Here is a 17746-nt window from a genome sequence, read left to right on the forward strand (position 1 = left end):
GTATGGGAAGTAAAGTGATCAGAGGTAATGTTGGTGTGGTGGTATTGTTGGTGTGAAATAACAGTAAAATAATATTTTAAAAAGATTTTTTTTCTTACCTGGAGTTTTTTCTGCTCATGTGAAAAAAAGATAGAACATTAAAAAGTATTTAAAAAACTTTTAGAGTAATTATTCAGATGTAAACATGCTATAATCAACTTTGTTTAGGTTTGGCCATTTAGTAGGAAATACAAACCCCAAATCCAAAAATGTTGGGACAGTATGGAAATTAGTCTGCCTTCAGTCCTGAGCTGCTCCAATACAAAATGTGTAAATGTGTAAATATATATTACAAAATGAAAGGAAACTGACCAGCAAAACGTGAAATATCTTGTAGCTAAAGTCAAAGTAAATGTAAGAAACAGTGACTTTTTTCATTCTGTCCCAACTTTTTCTGATTTGGGCTTGTAAAAGCAGAAAACAATTTTCTACATTTATTACACTTACACACACACACACACACACACACACACACACACACACACACACACACACACACACAAAAAAAAAAACATTAGCTCACCACTGTAGCAGACAAAGGGGAAAGTGACTAAACAGTTTTCATCTCTCCACCAACCAAACTTATCCACAGCTGTACAGCGTTGATTTCTGTTTTGCCAGTTTAAGTTTGCACCATTATCAGGTTCTCTTGGTTCTGATGGAATTGCTGGACTCCAGTATGTAAAAGTCGAGTTGCTCTGATCTGACCATAATCTGCTCCTGTACAGACCTATCCATACAGAATTGTCACCTGAGGTGTCTAGTATTTTTTGAAGCTCAGTCTCATTTCTCACACTGGCCAAGTCTGTGTACTGTGTTCTGCAGTAACTCTGAGCTTCTTTCCAGGTCATTGATGTATAAATCCACACGTAACTGTTGTCTTCAGCTGAGGAAAACAACATGTACCACTATTAAAATATCAGCTGCCAACCAAATGTGAACAGTCAGTACAGTCATATAGAACCAAATAAGTTCAAATCACATGTGGCAAGTTGAAGAAGCAGAGCAGAAATACTTCCCCCTACAAAACTATTATTTAGGGTTTGTTTAGTCTTTATTTATTAGTAACTGTAAGTACACATCTTCAAACTACTTAATCATGTAAGCTGAGAATTTTTTTATCTTACCATCATAGCAAACAAATGGTAGTTTTGTGCTACAATCCTCATCAAACCAGCCAGTCTTTTGGGCCATAGCACACAGCTGTTTTCCACCATAGTTATCAGGTTGATGGTACCACCATCTAAACTCTTTCTCTCCTTTTTTGTAAAAACCATCGTCATCCAGAGACCATCTCCAACTCTCCAGATCATCATACAGTCCAATCCAGGCTAAATCAGAGTAGTTGCCATTTACTGTGTTGAAGGTCCTGTTCATTTCCTCCATGTTTTCAATGGTTGCCAGGTCTGCATAATTCTCTCTGCAGTATCTCTGTGCTTCAGTCCAGTTCTTACTCTCATCAACAAAGTGGTACTCACGGTAGGATGTAGATGGAATTGCTAGAAAAGCCAAACAAAAGTGTATTTAATGTTGGCCATTTGTAGGTTCATCAAAAACTGAACTAATATAAGCAATTTACCAAAAAAGAAATTTACCCAAAATTTAAACCAAAAACACACCGTGTTCATCTTAAACTGTCCCTGTCCTAACATGTAAAAACTGTTTCAGAATGTGTCATGAAATAAATCGAATAAATCTTGGTTTATTTTCTTATTTTTATTTAAATACATTTTTGTTTGCATTATGTTCACTTTTTTGACACATTATCTACTTTTTAAATGTTTCTGAATTTAAGGTTTGAGGTTCTTCTCTTATAGCTGTTGGAGCCCCTGCTTGACTATGGTAATCAATTACCTCCTGTGTAAGTGTTTGTGTTCTTCAATAATTTCAATATTTATTTTTTATTTTATTACTGTATTATTACTAATTTTTCTCTCTCTTAAGCTGCACATGTAGTTCTGCTCCTGTTAAGATGCTGCTCTAGATCCTGGTTCCTTTGTTAATGAAGAACCCTGATATATTAGGAGAGAGCATTGGACAGTGCCTCATGATCCTGATGCACCATTACTGCTCTGGTTTTACTTGGTTTTATCATTAAGCTTTTTACCCCTACCACAGTTACCAATGCTGCCATGACCTTCTTGCTGTGAGGCGACAGTGCTACCCACCAAACCACCATGCTGCCTCTACTAATAATATGAAAAATTATTTGAGGGACACAGAGCAACATGACCTAAATCACTGTCTGTAAAAAGAAAAAAAAGATTACATTTTCTTTCCATGTCTGTATGAGTTTCCTTTAAATACTTAGGTTTTCTCTTACTTCCACAAAACATGCAGAGGGTGGATTGGATAGTCCTTATTGCTGTTATGTGTAAATTAGTGAGTGAACTGAGGAATGGTTGGTGCCCTGCATAGGCTGGCAACCTGTCAACCAATCAAAAAGAAATAAAATAAACAAGTCTACTCACTACTGTAGCAGAGGAACGGTAACGCTTGTCCACAGTACTCAGAGCTCCATTGTCCAGATTCACTAAATGATACAGCAGTACAGTAGTCACTCGATCCACCGTTATATGGTTCTCCTGACATCCAGTTACTAAAAGAATAGTTGCTTTTATCTGACCAAGACCAGGTTCTATACAGGCCAATCCATGTGCCACCATAATAATAATAATTATTATAATAATAGTAATCATAATAATAATAATTATTATTATTATAGCCATAATAATAATTATTATAAAAATCAATCTGACCACTGTATTTTGATTGAAATAACATTGCTCTTAGCTTTTGGTTCTCTTTTTCATTTCTCACACTGGCCAGGTCTGTGTAATGATCTCTGCAGTATCTCTGAGCTTCAGTCCAGTTCAAGTACTTATTGACTAGGATAAAACTTTCACTGCCATTTTCCTTCCCTGTGAGAAACCATTGAAATAATCACCATTATAAATAGAAAAGTGAACCACATTGTTTTTAAAAGATTATTCACATGATTGATGTGCTTACCATCATAACAAAAAAATTGCAGATTATTAGAGCAAGAATTATCACGCCATATTCCATCATAGACTGAAACATATACACACGAACTGTTTCCATTCTGGTTCCTCGGTTTCTGTATGTACCAGTTTCTAAAGCTTTTATCTTCTTCTTTATAGAAAACTCCATCATTCAGAGACCATTTCCAGCTGTTCAAATCATCATACAGACCAATCCAGGCTAAACCATAGTAACTTTCTTTTACTGCCTTAAGGAGTCTCTTCATATCTTCCACATTATTAATGGTTGCCAGATCAGTATAAACATCTCTGCAGTGTTTCTGTGCTTCAGTCCAGGTCTTGTTCTCATTAACAAAGTAATACTGATGGTTGGTACATGAGTATCCAGTGCTGAGTTCTTCAAAGTAATAAAAGAATAAAAACATAAAATGATTTTAAATGGAGTAATACAGTTGTAGAAAAGTATAGATCATGTTAATTGTGTAAATAAGCATCTTTAATTAAGCATCATGAGCATTTTCTAATTGTTTTTGTGAATAATGTATGTTCCTCTAATAAAGTAATAATGTATGTGGTCTTCTCTGGCCAAAAGAGTCCACCTTGATTATTATACTGCAAAGTTTAAAAGCCAGGTTCTTGAGGTTACTCAGCCAGGATCATGAGTAGCTTGCACATCTGTAAAGGCACCTAAGTCTAAGTTTTTTGAGGAAGTCCTTGTCCATTGAAAATGTGTGGTGCATTATGAAACATCAGAGACTCCTCATTAGCTAGTGTTACATCAAGAAAAAATTACAAAAAGTGTCTTTACTAGTGGAAAAATAATACCACATGAAGGTCCTCTAGTCAAAAATCACATCTAACTCCCAGAAATAATTTTAAAGTCTGACAGTTAAAGTTTCAAACACTTTTAGTATGTTCTAATTTACAGAACTAAAACTATTTCAGTCCAGCAGTAAATGTTGTAGGATGGAATAAAAATAAACAACTACAACATTCTAATCAACAATAATAATAAAGCTTAATTTGTGTCAAAAGGAAAAAGGTGGGTGTATCTGTGGGCGGGGACCAGACTGTGTGTGGGTTGGTGGGTCTTCATATGCTATGTAAGGACCCTGATTGGTGGAATAGACGCCTGTGCACAATGTATGGGGTGAGAAGAGGAGGGCTGTACACGTGTCAGAAGAGGCGCGTACAGCGACGTGCTCTCCTCCGATGCAATCGGGTATCACTCAACAGCAGAAGACAAAAAATTGAGTGCACTAAATTAGGAGGAAAATGGGGAGAAAATTCATTAAAAACAGCAATGGGTATCAAATAAAAAAAACTCACTATTGTAGCAGACAAAAGGGAGCCGAGCTAAGCAGTTTTCATCTCTCCACCGGCCTGAATTCTTAAGAGATACAGCAGTACAGAGTTGACTGCCATGATCTATAGCATAATATAATCCATTGTCTGGTTGTTCAGATAAAGAATAGGTTGCTGGTTTCCAGTGTTCATACAAGGAATTGTCCCGGTCAGACCACAATCTTTTCCTGTAGAGACCAATCCAAGAACCATAGCCTCTTATCAGATTAAGGATTTGTTTATTATCTTCTTGGGTTTTTACACTGGCCAGGTCTGTGTGGTACTGTCTGCAGTAATTCTGAGCTCCTGTCCAAGTCATGTACTGGCCAATCCAGATGTAATATTTGGTTGCACTTTCTCCTGAAATAGAAGATTATTGTGCTTAACAGAACCTGCACAAAAAGTTGCACATTTTAAGTACATGTATTAAATATTCTCACCATTATAGCAAACAAACGGTGAATTGTTGTTACAGTCTTCATCAAACCATGTACCATCATATCTCATCAACACACACAGCTGATTACCATCATAGTTATCAGGTTGATGCTCCCACCCTCTAAAATCTTTCTCTCCTTCCTTATAGAAAGCAGCAATATCCAGAGACCATCTCCAACTCTCCAGATCATCATACAGTCCAATCCAGGCTGAACCAGAGTAGCTGCCATTTACCGTATCAATGAGCATGTTCATATCCTCCACATTATTAATGGTAGCCAGGTCAGTATAATTCTCTCTGCAGTACAGCTGTGCTTCTGTCCAGGTCATGTTCTTATTAATAAAGTGATACTGATACGATGTTGATGAGATTGCTGGTAAATCATAAGAAAAAAAAGTTTTAAAAGTGGTGATTGCAAATATTTTCAACATTGAATTCTCCTGCATGATAAAAAAACTCACAGTGCTGTAGATGTTTTTGCTCCTCACCCAATTTCTTCTATTCTTGCCAATTTGTAACATTTAATGCTTCAGATTATTCAACTAATTTAATGTAAAATGAAGCTTTAATTAGTAAATACGGTGCCCAGGTGTTGCAGTGGGATATTCTGTTAGCACACCAGCTCTGGGATTTTGAACACCCTGAATTTGAATCTCAGCTCTGCTAATGGTTCCCCCCCCCCCCTCCCCAGCAGGCACAAATAGCAGTAGGGGAACACGTAGATCAGAGCGTGACTCTCCATTGGTTACACTAAATTATACGAAAAAATCAGCTCAGGTGGCACAGCAGTAAGAACACATGCTGCAACCAGAGCTGAGATCTCGAATACATTGTATCGAACCTAAGCTCTGCCTTGATGGCTAAGGCTGAGCGGCCACATGAACAAGGATTGGCCTGTTGTTTAGATGGACGGGACTAAGCTGGATGGGGTCTCTCTCTGTCAGACTGGTGCAATTACGACCTCTGCTGGATAATTAGACAGAGATGAGGAAAAAGTGCTCTTAGGGTGTGTCTCTCCGTACACAATGCTGGGTGGCACAATGCTCGTCAATGTGTGAATGATAAGATGCAAACGGCTTACTGCCCACGTGTTGGAGAGGGCGTGGATTAGCTTCAATCTCCTCAGTCAGAGCAGAGATCGGCATAGGCGGAGAGGAAGAAAGAAGAAGGGGAGAAAATGAATAAAAAAAAACTTTTAAGCAAAAAGGAAGAAGATGCAAGGGAAAAAATGAGCCACCCTTAGAAATAACAACTGCATTCAAATGTTTGTGATAACTTGTGAGGAATCTTTTACATCACTTGGCCCATTCTTATTTGCATAATTGTTTGAATTCAGCTTTATTAGGGGGGTTTAAGCATGAGCGGTATGTTTAGGGTTTTGGCACAGTATCTCAATTCCCAAGTCAGTACCTTGACCAACTAAAACCTTAATTTTGTTTCTTTTGAACCATGCAGAAGTGGATTTTAAATCACTGTTTTACTGCATCTAATAAAGGGCAGAACTCATGGTTTCATAAATTATGACAAGTTATCCGGTTACTGTAGAAGCAAAGAAGCCCCAGACCATCACACCACCACCATGTTTGACTGTTGATATGATTTTCTTCTGGTGGAACTGATCATTGTAACTTAATGACAGACGTAACAGGACCCATGTCTTAAAGAGATTTTCACATTTGATTCATCAGTCCACAGAATACCATCCCAAAGATTTTGGGGGTCATCTAAATGTTTTGGCAAATGTGAAAGGTTGTGACTTTTCATCACCATTTAAAAAAGCACATTTTGTTAACTCTGGGTTATCCTTGTCTAATATTAAAAGTAGTTTGATGATCTAATCATAAAAGCATGACAAATATGTAAAAATAGAAGAAATTGGGAAAAGGGGCAAAAGGTTATGAGTACATTTCTAAAAACCCAGTAGACCCATGAAGTCCTACTCCAATACAAATTTATAAGGCTTTTTAATAATCCTTGCAACATAGTTTTGTTGTTTGTTTGATTTTTTTTTTGGTTGTTTTTTTTTCTTCTGTTTTTGGTAACAGTCACACCTGCCAAATAGTTCAGAGGGGGAAAGGGGGACCATGTTTAGCCTCCAGTGGCTGGCAAATGAGGCATGGAGGCACAAGTGAGCCAATTTCTCTTAACAAACAGACAAGAGTAACTGATTTGTTTATCTATATGTTTAACAAGAGAAAGTTTCATGTTTCTGTGAATCAAAGTCCTCTGGTCCAGATGTCTGAGTCTTGTCTTTACATTGGCAGCAACTCTACACTTATCAGCCTGCATCAACATCAAGGGCCTCTGTCCTAAATAGTGATGGGTCAGGTTGTGAATCAAGCCACTGTCCAGTGCCTGGATAAAATCATCTTTCCCATGCTTTCACATTAAGTAAACTCATACATTTAGCATGCATTAGCATATATAACATACATTGTTACTATGCAGAAACTGAAATCTACTCACTACTGTAGCAGAAGAATGAGATTTCTTGATTGCAGTTTTCATCTCTCCATGTTCCATTACGAGAAATATTCACAGCTGTACAGTATTCAGTGTTTCCAGCATTATCTGGTTGTCCCAGTTCCCAGTCACTAAAAGAAGAGTTGCTCTTATCGGACCAAGATCTTGTTCTGTACAAGCCGATCCATACATCATATGTGTAATAAGAAACTAATACTGATCTTATGTTCTGGTTCTCAGTTTCATTCCTTATACTGGCCAGGTCTGTATAATTCTCTCTGCAGTATCTCTGAGCTTCAGTCCAGTTCTTGTACTGACGGACCAGTATGTATTTTTGACCAACATTCACCCTCCCTAAAACAAACCATTGTGAGATTTAACATTTCAGAAAAAAATTTTAAATGCATTTTTCTTTTGGCAATTTTGTGTTTAATTATTTTCTTTACAACTGCTAACAACTAGTACAATTTTACAAATTTATTTTTTTATTTACTTTTCAACAGTGTAACAAGCTAGCACAACCACATTTTATGTGGAACAAACATCAAACCTAGAGCTATAACACATCCACTTTTCAGGAAAGTTCTTTCACAACATGTGTGTTCCATGCTCTGGAAATAAAGAGTTTATTTTGGAATTTGTTCCCATTTAGTCAAAAAAGCATTTGAGTCAGGAACTAAAGAAGTGTTTAAATTTATGACAGAATAAAAACACTTGCAGCATTAATTTAAATCCATACACTGCTATGGTATACACTCCAGCACTTTATTAGGTACTCCTATCTGGTAGTACGTTCTTTACATACACCTGGACTGCTCAATATTTTATTTTTTTCTAGATCTTGTTACAGCTTTTGACACAGTTGATACAACTATACTTATTTTCACACTCTCCTTTGTTGGTTGACTTTAGGTCTTTTACTTCCTCAGTCCCCAAACTTTAGAATTCACTTTCACAATCGCTTTGTGACTGTACCTGTGACTGTTATAATAATGTTATTTGCTCTTTACTTTAATATTTACACTGTCAAGTTATCTGGTTACTGTAAACGCAAAGCAGCTCCAGACCATCACACCACCACCACCATGTTATTTGCTCTTTACTTCAATATTTACACTGTCAAGTGTCCTTGGGTATGTGAAAGGTGTATATAAATTGTTATAAACCTACCTTAGATACTTTGTGGGTATACAATTACTAGGTGGAGGGCATCTGCTGCTCTGTACACTTTGTTTACCCCATGTACCCCATTTCAACCTAAGCTACCCGCACACCCTCACTGACTATTTGTTATTTTGGTGATAGACTCTAAATGACTCTAACATGGTTAGTTCATGGGATTTTTGAACACTTTAATATAAAAACAAAACTGCTTTAGTCTCTAACTGTGCACTTACAAATTTAAGCAGTATTTAAAATTCTTAACAACAGTGTTGCACTGTTAATGCAGGTATACCAGTACAATACAAAATTCTTCTGTAGGTGCAGCTTAAACAATGAATTTACGCACTAGATAGATAGAAAATGTGTGAATGTTTGACTTCAAGTATGCACAGGTCCAGGTACATTTTTTACTTTGCTTTATTGTTTAATTTTGTACTCATGACCTGAGTTTTTAAACTACATTCAATATTAAATGCATCTACCTAAAGCTCTTCTGCTCTATATAAGTTTTGAAAAGTAATCTCAGCAGTAAAAACATTTGTAAGCAGAAAACATACACTATATTAAGTGCTGTACTTACCATCATAACAAAGGAATTGACGCATATTAGAGCAGTCACTCTCCTGCCATAATGTATAATAAACATTATAGTAAACACACAACTTATTTCCACCTGAGTTTCTTGGTTTCAGTATGTACCAGTTATTAAAGCTTTTCTCTCCTTCCTTGTAGAGGTCATCATCATTCAGTGACCATTTCCAGCTGTTCAGATCATCATAGAGTCCTAACCAGGTCCGTTGACTGTCCCATACCTTGTTAGTAAGGTCCAGTTGTTCTTTATCGTCATGAACGGTGGCTAAGTCAGCGTAATTTTCTCTGCAGTATTTTTGTGCCTCGGCCCAGGTCTTGTTCTCATTAATGAAATGATACTGATGAATAGAACTGATGCCCAGGGTGTAAAACCCTAGGAAAGATATAATGTCAGGTTAGCATACAACTAACAATGCTGTGACATAAACATCACTGAAGGAACTGAAATGTGAAGTAAATTCAGTGTGGTACTATTTATAAATATATTTTTAATCATTAAACAACTTGAGATTGTTTTATTAGATTTTTTTTTGTGAGTAAGGTTATTAAAGTAGGGAGTCTCTACAGGGAACTTGTAAAAAATAGGGTAAAATTGTATGTGCACTGAAATATTAAAACTTGTAACATGTGTTAGTATTCTTTGTCGAAACTATTTGGTTTGTAATTATATACCTGCTTATACCCATTCATTCCATGGGCATTATCACAGCAAATATCATCATTGTACCATGTCTGTGGGAATTTTGTACCAATTTATTTTGTGCAAGGTCATGCCAGTACAGTGTTTTTACCACATAGTTGAAAGTATGTTATTTATTTGACGTAATTGGATTTGTACACTCAGTAAGGCTTCTGAACATTATAATTAGGAGAGGCGTCCATATACTTTTGGCCATATGATGTTTCTGTAAATCTAAGCCTTATGCAAGTATATAGGTGGCAGGGTATGTGACCTTGGCACCAACATTTTAATTCTCTTTTTCAGTCATTTCACCCAATAGGTTTTTTTGTTTGTTTGTTTAAACAAATTTGGACCAAACAAATAGTTTAAAGTGCACATTAATTATTTAATTATGCAAATTATTTATTATTGTTGTTGAAACTTCAGCACAAATATATAATACTATATAGTATTAATTAATTGTCTTATTATACATATTGTTATTACAATATGGGCTATACATAGAATATAGGCCAAATATAAATGTTTATCTGATTAGTAGTTGAATAATGATAGTAGAATCGTTACTTCTGACTAAACTGTGATCATGTGTTTGCAGTGATAAAAACATTTACATTGGCCTCAGACATTTACATGCGATGTGTAAAGTTGATCAACACATAACCATGACTACAGGTGAGAATATCTAAATCTGTACCTATACATGTACAGGTATGTTCTGTCCTCAAGCATAGTATTTTTACAGGCAAACAGCAGGGAAGCCTGTTATATTTTTATTTGTAAGCAGTAAAGATGGGACTGGAGTAAAAAGCAATATAAGCAGAGCGTCTATGATGGAACTGACAGTGTGAATGTAAACAAGCCAGCTGGGACTGTTTCTCAAGAATTGTTTATTATGGTGATTGTATAGTTGCTTTGATTACAGTTAAATGTATAGTAAGAACAATCTAATATTGATCAGTGTAACTTTAATTGGTAGTTTAGTGTTTGTAATAATGAGTTTGGATGATGTAAATGTTTTTCTTTTTTTTTTTTTTTTTTTTTGCAAATTTGTATTACAAACATTGTGGTAATTTTAAATAGTTTAAACAATGAATGAGTAATTCAAACAGACAAGTTATTGAGCTTGGAAAAAACACTATATGAAGTTATTTTAATAGGGGAGCTCGAGTAGTGCAGTGACTAGCCTAGAACAACTCCAATGGACTTGGAAACCTAAATCACAGTACACGACTGACAGGCGTCTGCTTAAAGACATGATAGACCGTATGTGGACCCACTATGATCCTGACCAGGATAAAGCAGTGGTAAATATAAAAACAAAGTTAGTTATTATTATTAATATTATCATTATTGTTGTTATTATTATTATTTCAGATGCAAATGTTTTTGCATCTGAAGAATTATTGCCAAGCCACCCAAAGTACCTGCATACAGTTTGGACAGACATGTAGATAAAGCCTAGCAGTTGTCTAGTACACGTGTAGTGTCTTACATTATACTAAATCAGTTTTGTTCAAATTTTATATATAATTACTAAGGCGTACATGCAAAACTGTAGTAAAGTTGTAAAATGAGACAAATAAAATGTGATTCCAAAAATAAATAAATCAAACCTTTACTGACCTAAGAGCAGCAAAAGCTGAAACATGGTTCTGGTAAAATATAGACAGAAAGTTAAAGTGAATTAATAACACAAACATACATTACATGTATATATACATTATATATTGTGCTACACTTACCTCGTGGATTTCTGTTCATGTATGATGTTCTGTACCAATCGTACCAATCCAATACTGAGAACTCCAGACAGCTGTCTTTATACATATGATACAGGGGGAGGGATTCATGAGGTAGTGATTGATAAAATGTAGTTAAACTGGTTATTTACAGTATCTGAAAATAAGGATCTCAGATAAAAAAAATAATTTAAGTTAATATGAAAAGCAAAATATTCAATAGGTTATTAAAATATTCTGTTAATCAGAAGTGATATTCTAAATAATAGAAATAAAAAAAATACTGTTGAATACAACTTTGTGTCTCTTGGAATGAGGAAATTAGATGTTTTTTGCTTTCCATCTTTTTGTTTGTTTTGTATTTATTTCAGGTTCTGCCAGGTTACATACCAACTAGTAGTAGAACCTGCTGCAACAGGCTTCTGTTTTTCATTTACACAGACTTTATTTTTGTTCTGGAGCTTTTATCCGGTTCTTTTAGACCCATCACACAAACTTTGGGGCTGTGAGGATTTAATAATGAAATGTAAGGGCAGTTGTAGCCTAGCGGTTCAGGTACTGGACTTGTAAGCAGAGGGTTGCTGGTTCAAAACCCCACCATTGTCAGGTTGCCGCTGTTGGGCCCTTGGGCAAGGTCCTTAACCCTCAATTGCTCAGACTGTATACTGCAAGTCGCTTTGGATAAAAGTGTCTACTCAATACCAAAAATGTAATTATCAGTATTATTATTATTAATAGTAATAGTAGAAGTGATAATAGTAGTAGCAAAGTTGTTTGTTTGTTTGTTTATTAGGATTTTAACGTCATGTTTTTACACAGTAGCAAAGTAAACCAAAGATCATCACTATAAATTACCATTATAATTCTCTTCTTAATGCTAGATTGTTTACCAAACACTTAATGTTTAAGTTACTTAACGCCAGATTGTGAACCACAACAATACCTTGTGTACCATGTGTACAAAGGAAAGTTAGCACCCCACCACAATGCAGTGGCTACAGATGGCTATGGATCTCATCATCCCAAGTTGTTAACTGATGAATAATAAGGCTACTCAGCTAGTACCTGGGAATTATCAGTGATCAATGTGGAATAAACTGTGTTCAAATAGGTAATGATTAGCATCATACGTATATTTAAATGTATATTTAAACTAAACTTTGGTTAGTGTGGCAGACAGGTCATTCTTTATTATGCTGCCTTATGGCTGACGAAGAGGAAACCTAGAGGACAGAGCCAAGGGTACAAGCATCCAGAGTTTGAAGTTTGATTAACCTGAGAAACAACCTTATTGGGCAGTGGATCTTGATTTTTGTGTACCCTTGGCAAAAATGAAAGGAAAAGTTGACAAATGTGAAAATGTCTTTGTGTTTTAGTGGATTAAGTCTTAAAACAAAATACACTGTATGTTGACACCTTACCTTACCACTTATTTAAAAACCATGGTCATCAATAACCCTGTAATGGACTCCCACTGTCTGGTTGAAGAAGTGGCACAAATAGTAAAAAAAAAATACTAAAAACAAAGTACAGCGGTACCTTGTAACTCAATGTCACCAAAACTCAAAATCTTTGAAACTCAAAGTCCTTAGCAAAAAAATTGGACCCTTAAACTTAATGTGTTCAGTTTTCTTTTAATTTGTTTTTATTTTATTTTATTTCAAATTAACAATGAACAGTCTCTTTGTTCAGTGCTCGGCTTAAGCGGTGCAATAAAATGTCAAAAATCAAAGTGTGAATATGAGACGAATCTGCATTTGTGTGGAATAACCATCAGATTCACTGTGCTGATCTTTACAGTATATATAGTTTATATATATATATATATATATAGAGAGAGAGAGAGAGAGAGAGAGAGAGAGAGCGAGAGCGAGAGAGAGAGAGATTTAACCATACCTTTATTGGGACTTTCAAAGATTAAACACAATAAACAAATTTTAAGTCTGAAGAAAACAGAAAATTTAGACAAACAAAATAAATTAGGTTGTGGGGAATTCTGGCTCAGGTTAAAAACTCAGCAAACTTTAGTTCTTCATGATCACCGACCCAGCACAAAATGTCCATAAAACACCACATGTTCTCAAAACTGTCTACATCTCTCATGATAGAATAGTATTTAAAATCAGTTAAAATACGGGTTCTCACCAACCTTTTGAAAACACTCACAGCGTCATTCTCCCTGACCCCCTCAATTAGACTTTTTCGACTAACCCAGACCGCCATCTTAGCCGTACCCAAGATAAAATTCAACAGTTGGCACTGTGTTTTGCGTTTCTGTGAGTACTTAAAACCAAAAATAAAAAACTGTACCAAAAACTGTACCAAAACCATCAAAAACATGCTCTAAAAGACAAAACAAAGGAGCCCGTCTCTGACATTCCAAAAACAATGAAAAACTGTTTCCTTTTCCCCACAACATAAACACTATTGGGTTACAGCTGGGTTTAAAACAGAGATAAAAGGATTCACAGCCATAATGCCATGTACAACCCTCCACTGTAGATCACCATAGGTTTTGGTTAACGTTGGTTTGTAAAAAGACTTCCATGCTGGTTTAAAATCAGCATCAAAAATCAGTTTGGCACGCCAAGGTGTGAACTGAGTTTAGTTTTGTTTAAAACCTTGACACGTTTTGTAAAAAACTTTCCGAGTTGCCTCATTTAAAAACAGGGACCCAGTGTTCGCAGACTGCAGTAGTGGACCCGCACACTCCCCGAAGTCCGGTGTGAGAGTCAGTTCTGGGGGATCGTCCTCCCCACCCCTCTGAATACGGTTTGTGTGTAGTAGTTCACACTCATCCTCTGTTAGTGCTGATTTCCACCTGTCCAGTAACTGTGCTACAAAACAGGTGGGCCTGATGTTCAGGCGTTCAGCCACTGGGCCCACTTTGTCCATATTGGGACCCGCTAGGCCCACCAGGTCCCCTAATGTTCTGAGTCCTTTAGGACACAAAGTTCTGTCCAAGGAAGGGTGGGCAGCACTCATCACATCCAGGCGTGCCCCTTTGATCAGTGGCTCTCTCAAGAGCCGGTGTAGAGAGGTTGTGTTCTGTGGAAAATTTAGTTAATGGTACACTGTAACGATAGGTAATACTAGTAAAGCTTATTGGTTGTGGCACGTTTACATTTATCCAGTTATTTGTGTTTCTAAAATTGTTTGCTTTCCACCTGTTCCAGTATTCTGTTAATATCAAATGCAAATAATAATTGAGTCGGACTTATACCTGCAACTTGAGAGAACTTCATTAGAGCTGAACTGTTATCATATTTTATTTATCTATTTTTATGACTTTTATATTTAAATATGTTATCTTCATATTTTGCTAATGCATGACCATTTCTAAAGTTAATTTCTGGCTCTGTTTTGTTCTCTGTTCTGTAAGAAAAATCATTTAGGAAGACTAACTATAGCATTTTTAACCACACAATAATACATTTGAGTTGATGTGGTGATGATTTATACAGCATTAGCATTAAAATTACAGTAAGTAAGTATATTAAGTTAACATTCAAATACTTTTGAACCAATAATCAGTAGTTAAACAAAAGTTAAATTTTAAAAATCTTTATTTATTTTTTAATTGCACCTTTAACACTATGGTAGAAGAAACTGTAAGATTAAGACGTAGGAATGTAGTGTGAGCAGTATTTGTGGGAACTCCTGTTTACCTATCAATGTTACAACAGTATAAAAAACCTCTTTGTTTTTAAGCTTTCGTTTTCTTTCAGGTGCATCTGACTAACAAAGTATGTATGTTTGATACCCCCCCCCCCCCCCCCCCCCCCCGTAAAAGTACATTGATGCTTAAAAGAAAGATTAATGAAAGTTGTTAAATTATTATTGTTATAATAAAAACACCATTCAGGTATAGAGACCCATCTTGTACTTGCAGGGGTGTCAAACATGAACTAGACAAATTCTGTAGCAGAATCTTGGATAACGTACAATATTGAAGCTCTCATTTAGCTCGAGGCATTTAGTTCTACCCGGAACATGTGAGTGAAAATATACACAATTCTTATAAAGCCTTGGCATGAACACAAATAACTTAAATATCTTTATTTAAAGCAATGGAAGATTGACAGTGCTTGGTATTTAAGAACAGTGGATGAGTGACAGATAGAAAGATAGCTCTTTGATATGCACAAGTAAATGACACTATCCAACCATGGATGCATACAGCTGATTATTAATCTAATTTACAAACACATTTAAGTACATCACAACATTTCTATAAATGTAGTTGTAGTTTTTTTTTTATTTATTTATTAGGATTTTAACATCATGTTTTACTTCTTTTGGTTACATTAAGGACAGGACAGGTAGTTACTGGTCACACAATACCCATCAGTCCAAGTCTATAATGTTAAACACAGTCATGGACAATTTTGTATCTTCAGTTCACCTCACTTGCACATCTTTGGACTGTATGAGGAAACCGGAGCTCCTGGAGGGAACCCACGCAGACACATGGAGAACATGCAAACTCCAAACAGACCGCTCCACCTGGAGATCAAACCCAGGACCTTCTCGCTGTGAGGCGACTGCAACTGTAATACATATATTTTATTAATGTTTGTATTTGCAAACATTTAATTTGAGTCTATATGGATGATTGTAAATACTAAGCTGTATTTATTGATTTTGAATCTCTTATATAAACGTATGCTGAAGTGAAGATTGTGTAGAAGTAAATTCTAAATACAAAATCTTATTTACGAGTGTTTCTTACTAGTATCCGCGTCTTGGCCCCCTGCAGATTGCATCAGTGTATTGATGTGGCCCTTCAGGAGAAAAAAGTTTGACACTCCTGCTTTAGAGGCTCTGTACTAACATAATTTAATGAGAAACATGGACAACAATTAAAGCATGATAAAAAAAACGATAAAATATATACTGATATTGCAATATATTATATTAGTATAATTAAAATAATAAAACATTATAAATAAATATATTAAAATATAACTACCTTATTAATTTTTGCCCTCACATGCAGTTCTGTTTCCTCTGTTCTGACAATCATTTGGGAGGAATGAATGAGAACAGTCTATAATTATTTAATATGATGTATGCAGTAGCAAAACGTAAAAAGGATATTTTGGGTCTTCACAGTATATATAGTTTATATACTATATACAATATACATATATGTGTATATATATATATATATATATATATATATAGAGAGAGAGAGAGAGAGAGAGAGAGAGAGAGAGAGAGAGAGAGAGAGAGAGAGAGAGATGAGAGAGAGAGAGTATGGAAATTGAGTTAATGGTACATTTTAATGATAGGTAATACTAGTAAAGCTTATTGGCTGTGGCATGTTTACATTTATCCAGTCATTTGTGTTTCTAAAATTGTTTGCTTTCTACCTGTTTCAGTATTCTGTTAATATCAAATGCAAATAATAATTGAGTCGGACTTATACCTGAAACTTGAAAGAACTTCATTAGAGCTGAACTGTTGTCATATTTTATTTATCTATTTTTATGACTTTTATATTTGAATATGTTATCTTCATATTTTGCTAATGCATGATTATTTGTAAAGTTAATTTCTGGTTCTGTTTTGTTCTCTGTTCTGAAAGAAAAATAATTTAGGAAGACATTAGCAGCAAAAGTACAGTGATGATTGAATGTAAGATTAGTAAAAGTTGTAAAATTATTATTAATATTAGGGATGCATCAATACCATTTTTTCCTAACCAAGTACAAGTACAAGTACATGTATTTTTGTACTTGCCGACACCAATACCTATTTAGAATGATGGAGTTAATGAGTTAATGGAGTTAATGAGTTGGAGGTTAATAAATATTTTTGCAATGTTGGTGTTTTGTTGTTATGTTTTGTAGAGAATGATCAGGTCAGAAATACTGTAAAACGTGTGTGTGTGCTGGTGTATTCTGATATAAACTATATTATCCCCCTGTCCCACCTGTTTACACTCCTCTCCTGCGTTTCCCCTCACACCGTATCCTGTGTTCTCATTGGCTGTTCGACATAGTACTCATTCCCAGTCGCACATCTCAGATCAGATATCTGACATGCTAGAAAACTCGATCCGGTTGCCGAGCACTCGGCGAGCCAGTCGGATCGAGTTGTTGGATAGTTCACACTTAGCGATCGACAGCCGAGTTTTGATCGCCGAGCGAACGCAGAGTTGCTCCCGAGCCGGCAAATCTAGCGCCGACCAGTCGCCAAGCGAAAATCAGGGCAAAAATCGTGCTGTGTTAACTAGGCATAATGCAGCAACGTGCACTAGGCACACGGTATC

General features: G+C 35.7%; 1 protein-coding gene across 1 annotated transcript in view; it reads right to left on the reverse strand.

The window, feature by feature from the left end:
• LOC134330829 (uncharacterized) overlaps positions 1-17746 on the reverse strand; it is a 36805-nt gene that overhangs the window by 569 nt on the left and 18490 nt on the right. Inside the window, exons 14-24 of the mRNA XM_063012097.1 lie at positions 14125-14517; positions 11473-11543; positions 11354-11382; positions 9031-9418; positions 7294-7640; positions 4829-5200; positions 4374-4748; positions 3052-3441; positions 2514-2960; positions 1167-1538; positions 566-925 (exon numbers count right to left, since the gene is read on the reverse strand). Of these exons, the coding sequence (XP_062868167.1) occupies positions 566-925; positions 1167-1538; positions 2514-2960; positions 3052-3441; positions 4374-4748; positions 4829-5200; positions 7294-7640; positions 9031-9418; positions 11354-11382; positions 11473-11543; positions 14125-14517 (3544 nt within the window). The remainder of the gene's footprint in view (positions 1-565; positions 926-1166; positions 1539-2513; positions 2961-3051; positions 3442-4373; positions 4749-4828; positions 5201-7293; positions 7641-9030; positions 9419-11353; positions 11383-11472; positions 11544-14124; positions 14518-17746) is intronic.

The sequence above is a fragment of the Trichomycterus rosablanca genome, chromosome 16 (genome assembly GCF_030014385.1).
Source record: "Trichomycterus rosablanca isolate fTriRos1 chromosome 16, fTriRos1.hap1, whole genome shotgun sequence".
NCBI lineage: Eukaryota > Metazoa > Chordata > Actinopteri > Siluriformes > Trichomycteridae > Trichomycterus > Trichomycterus rosablanca.